Below are 5,027 nucleotides of genomic sequence, written 5' to 3' on the forward strand. Positions count from 1 at the left end.
GCATATTTAGAATTCAGGCGTGAGAATCTGTACGCCTCGACATTTGGCGCTTTCCCCTTCTGACATCATGCTTCATATACAGTACGCATTTAATATTCATAACTACAGTACAGTCATGTGATGCTGTGCTGTTTGACCTCCATCTGGCTGCAGTGGGAACAAAATGATGAATTGCGGGAACTCAGTTTGATTTACATTATTTGATAATTTGCATTTATAATTTGCAAAATGATGGAAAAAGCAACACACATGGAGGGAAGCTCTACAGATGTGACAATGCTTGTTTATTTACATCACCTTTATTATAGAAGGCACAGTGAGCATTACCATCATAATGATGCAAATAAATTACAACAAATATTCATGTTCGAATCCCACAACCAACCACTGCATCCAAATTAGCAGCATTCAATACGTGTGGTCTATTCTCAGACAAAAAAAGAAAATAATATTGCAAATATGTATGAGAATGATGAAGAAACAACCCAATAAGTTCCGTAGTGAATAAATACGCTTCGTGTTGTAATAACAGTCGATTTGCTTCATCTTGTAGCAACTTTTTCATCATGTGCAGTAACATGCACGATATAATTCCTACTTTTAATGCAATTTTACTAATAAATAATCAAGTTCAGCAGGGCTTAGAATAATAAAATTTATTTATATTGAAGTCAGATTGTTCAGCTGGAACATTCTGAGGACCTGGACGGGTAATATTCTCGCTAAACTGTGAGTATTGCAGCATATTCTCGGCTGAAGGCCTTAAAACGGTCCTGAATATTAAACTTTAAGCCTCCTCTAGTCTGAAATATGTTGAGGTTACTCGGTGCACTGCTCTTCTACAGTCTTACAGTCTGTTATATGTCATAAAAATATGTAACAAGCTAGTCTGGGAGGCCATCTAGTGGTGAGACAATCTCTGTGCCAACCAATACTGACAATGTTCCCTGATGTGTATAGAATAATTCCCCATCGACCTGATTACTGCATGTATGTATTAAATGTAACACTCCAATGATACTGTTGAAGCACTCATTTGGTGAAAATACTGCAATGCAATTAAAAAATGCAAAATGAAAAAAAAAACACAGAAGAGATGTAATAAGTGACTGGAGGTAGTTGACTCTATTCCATCCCTACAGGCGGGTCGACGCCTTCAGGACCGGCTCGGAGGAAACCGGTGAGGACCTCGTATGTAAAAAACACCACCATGTTCACAGGAAACGCTCGCAGGCAGTTGATTCCCAAACTCCTGAAGAAAACGCCGGCTCCTTCGACTCTCGCCGTCTCAGTGACGCAGTGCAAAAAGCCTTTATATCGCTTCTTTTCTCGCGCTCCGTCCATCTGCAGACGGGCTTTGATCACGTCCATCGGCGTTCCGATAGTCCAGCCTGCCATCCCTGCTATTCCACCAGCCAGCATCACCGCGCTCCAGTCTGGGGAGGAAGAAATTTATGTTTTAATAATCAAGGAATTTGCATCATAAGAGCCTTTTATATGCGCACTCCTCTGTTTATCTAAATATGTTGGCCTTGAGTTTACCCTAAAAGTCGTGACAACACTGAGTTGGAGTTACATTTCTGTCACTTTCAAAATGGCACATGTCTGAACTGAGTGCAGTCACATTGTTTGATTTTTTTTCTTAATTAATTGCTAAGTTAAAGTGTCAAGAAAGTACGAATTCGTCAATCAGCGTTTCCCAAAGGCCAAGATGACAAATGCTTTCTTTGGTCAAATGGATAAAATTTTCTACTAATTTAAACCTATTAATCGATGATATAAATTGTTGTGTTTAACATAATACTTGACAAATAATTAAATAATCATTGTAGGTTTTAAGATCCTTGAGTCCTGAGCTCCATCACAGCTGTCTGGATATTTTTATTTTCCTGCAGTTTTAGGTAGTAATTTTCACTGCTTAGGAAATCATAAATACACCAGACGGTTCGTTATTTGGACAGTTTGACAAGCTGACATTAGTTTAGATTGAATCTTTAGTTTAGCAGTGCGTTATTATGGATTATACATCACTGGATGTTCTGTCAAATCTCGTGTTTTTCACAAATATGTTGCTGTGTCTTCATCACTGTTCTTGGGTACGTCTAAATGAAGCCTGACAAATATTAACATGTTAACAAACTGACCCAAGTCTGAATATCAGAATCTTGTTACTTAACCCGATTGACAATACAGCAATGTTACATCAAATGTCAGTAATGGACTTTAAAGGACATGAGTTTTGATCACCTCAGTTGCTCTATGAAACATTCCATGCTAACCTTAAAAGTCTGAGTAAGTTAACAGCTTATGCAACAGGACAGCACTTCAGGCGACAAAGTGGTGTCTTCCTCATTCTTCACTCACCTGATGGTTTCCTGCTGCCGCCTGTCAACCACTCACAGATGGTTGCATAAGTGAGGAAGTATGTTGCATACGACGGTCCATCTCGGAGCATGAGCGGCAGAGCTCCTCTGTAGAGCCCCGTGAAGCCCTCCTCCCGGATGATGCTCAGCAGGCAGTGAACAGGTCCGCGGTACTTCGGTTTGGCCAAGCTGCTTCCTCCTCGCTTGGACTCAGTCTGACACTGCAGGCGGACTTTCACGATGTCACCTGGAGCCATCACTGATATCTGGTAGAGAAAGATACAGAGAAACTCAGCAGAAACTCAGGAGCTGGTATCTCAGAACAAACAAAGCGCACGTGGGAATAAAAAGATACTGTTGGTGTGTTTTACTGGAGGTGAAGTATCCAAACATACACATGACTGAGGCACATTATGCAACAATTTTCAGCCGTTTTTTTGCCGTCTCCCGTTACCTGAGCGACACCACCTGCCAGTCCGGACAGAAACACGTCCAGTTTGGTGTTTGAACCCCCACCGGCTCCCCTCGCCTGGCTCAGACATTGCAGGCAGTTCCTGTATGTGCCAAACACCACCGAAGAAGTCATGGTGACGGTGGCAAGAGGCAGGAACATGCCTTTAAAGAAGCCATGGACCTAATGGCACGGAAGAGTGAAAGAAAACACATATGAAGTAACGAACAAAGCAGACAAAAAACTACTGTATGTGCGCTGTGTATCCTGTTCCTCATCTGTCATTTCATTCTAAACGGAAAATCAGTTTAAAGGCTCCACTCTCGGGAAAATTCATCTTTTAACCTTGTAGTTACGGTGTTTTTTATTTGCTAGCAGGCAGAAAATGAGCAAAATAAGCACGCACATCTAAAAGCAGTTAAATCTGCAGTCAGACTGTTCAATCAAACTGGCTCCCAGGAGTTAAGTTTACCCACCAACTGTGCAATAATAATGTAAATAAGACAAACACCAGGTGCATTATCACAGACAATACCTCCTTAGAGTGCAACAGAATAGCATGACCATATTCTTATTTTTGACAGACCTGTTCAAGCCTGTTTTTAATTGCATTATCCATTTTGTGACTATCAGGACGCTTTGCAAACACGCAGTGTTGCTTTTTTCCTCCTTTTAACAACTTCTGACAAACACCTGTGAGCAGCTTTACTCACCCCCTCGTTAGAAAATGTGGTCACCACACACTGATACACTCCCGTGAACTGTTTCTGGGTCTGGATTCTGACCTGGAAATGTTAAAAATAATGTAAAAAATGATGTCTCTTGAGTTTGTTTCAGACAAATGCTAATTCCTGTACCTTCACAGTGTCCAGCGGGTAGCCCACCGCCACTCCACATGCTCCTGTGTGTTTGCAGAGAGACACAACAGACTCACAACAAAGTTCAAAGTTACTGCCTTCAACTGCAGAACATCTAATCTGACAGTGAGATGGAAGTCAGAATTTATTTCTTTGCTGTTTCACGTAATTTAAAACACAGAACCTTGACAGACAAGCAAATGCTTTTTAGCTTCTCAGGTGTACATGGAGCTTTAAAATAGTTATGGTCACAAACATTTCAGGTGTGTGAACCTGTTAGGACAGAAGACGAATGCTGTTTGCTCTGCTATTACAGAGGACATCTGTTGTAATATTTTAACTCCATTTCTGTGTATATCCCTTTAAATCTTTCTCCATGGATGACTTACAATAAGACAATTACTTTTTTTTATTGCATATTTTATAAAGTTTTATGCTTAAATATGCAAACGAGGTGTGCCGTGTTCAAAAATGCACCAATTTACATTCATTTCAAGAGCAGAAAAATAATTTACTGTGACATTAATTTCCAAACCACAAATCTAAACTAATCAAAATCCATCTTCAAAATCCTACTTCCATTTTTATGACATTACATAGAGCTGACATTGGATATCTCTTTTCTTACATTAATAAATCAGAAAACACTGTCGTGAACCAGAAAGGGTCTATTTTCTACATGCTTTTATGAATAAAATGTTCTATAAATCAAGCTGTGAATTATGCATAGACTGTATGGAATTATGTATGAACAAACCACTTTGCAAAAATCTTTTTTGACATTTTTCTTATAATCTACTACCTTAACAAGTAGATATCACTATTAAATTCATCCAGTTAATTACCTACAAAAAGAATTTTTTTTAAAATTATTGTAAAATTTCTTAAATTGTATTGAGAATATGAAAATGAGCCACGATCTCCTTAAATGTGTGCAGCAACATAAACACGTAATTGTGTGTATTTATTTCCATTAGTCTGAAATGAGTCGTGTTAAGCAATTTCCCTGTCGTGTCTCTGTTTAATCTGATCTTCTCATATGCTGGTATTTGTTCATCTCAGTGTGCACTTACAGTAGCTAGCTGTTTAGCACGCACACTAGCTAGCTGATGCTAACGTTACAATACAAATCGCACGGTTATTAGCATTAGCGGTTACCTGCGAATGATCCGGACACAAAATCCGCGATATGCATACTGTCACATGGAGCCTCTCCGCCTGCTTTCTGTCAACTATCCATTATGTGTCCAACCGGAGATGTCGGTCCGTAACCTTGATTCTGTTGCTGTTACATGACATGTGGTGCTGAGCGTCATCGCCTCGTCGGCTCAAAACACAGCTCCGACTTTACCCGAA

The 5,027-nt window shown here is 39.7% G+C and overlaps 1 protein-coding gene across 1 annotated transcript; it reads right to left on the reverse strand.

Moving 5' to 3' along the window:
* Positions 1 to 263: 263 nt before the first annotated feature.
* Positions 264 to 5,027, reverse strand: slc25a47a (solute carrier family 25 member 47a). The gene is made up of 6 exons (XM_022200514.2): positions 4,830 to 5,027; positions 3,672 to 3,715; positions 3,528 to 3,599; positions 2,818 to 2,997; positions 2,365 to 2,629; positions 264 to 1,436 (listed from the first exon to the last, which is right to left on the reverse strand). The coding sequence occupies exons 1-6, from the start codon at positions 4,864 to 4,866 to the stop codon at positions 1,126 to 1,128; spliced, it is 909 nt and encodes a 302-aa protein (XP_022056206.1). The 5' UTR covers positions 4,867 to 5,027; the 3' UTR covers positions 264 to 1,125.

Source organism: Acanthochromis polyacanthus, chromosome 16 (assembly GCF_021347895.1).
Source record: "Acanthochromis polyacanthus isolate Apoly-LR-REF ecotype Palm Island chromosome 16, KAUST_Apoly_ChrSc, whole genome shotgun sequence".
Lineage (NCBI taxonomy): Eukaryota > Metazoa > Chordata > Actinopteri > Pomacentridae > Acanthochromis > Acanthochromis polyacanthus.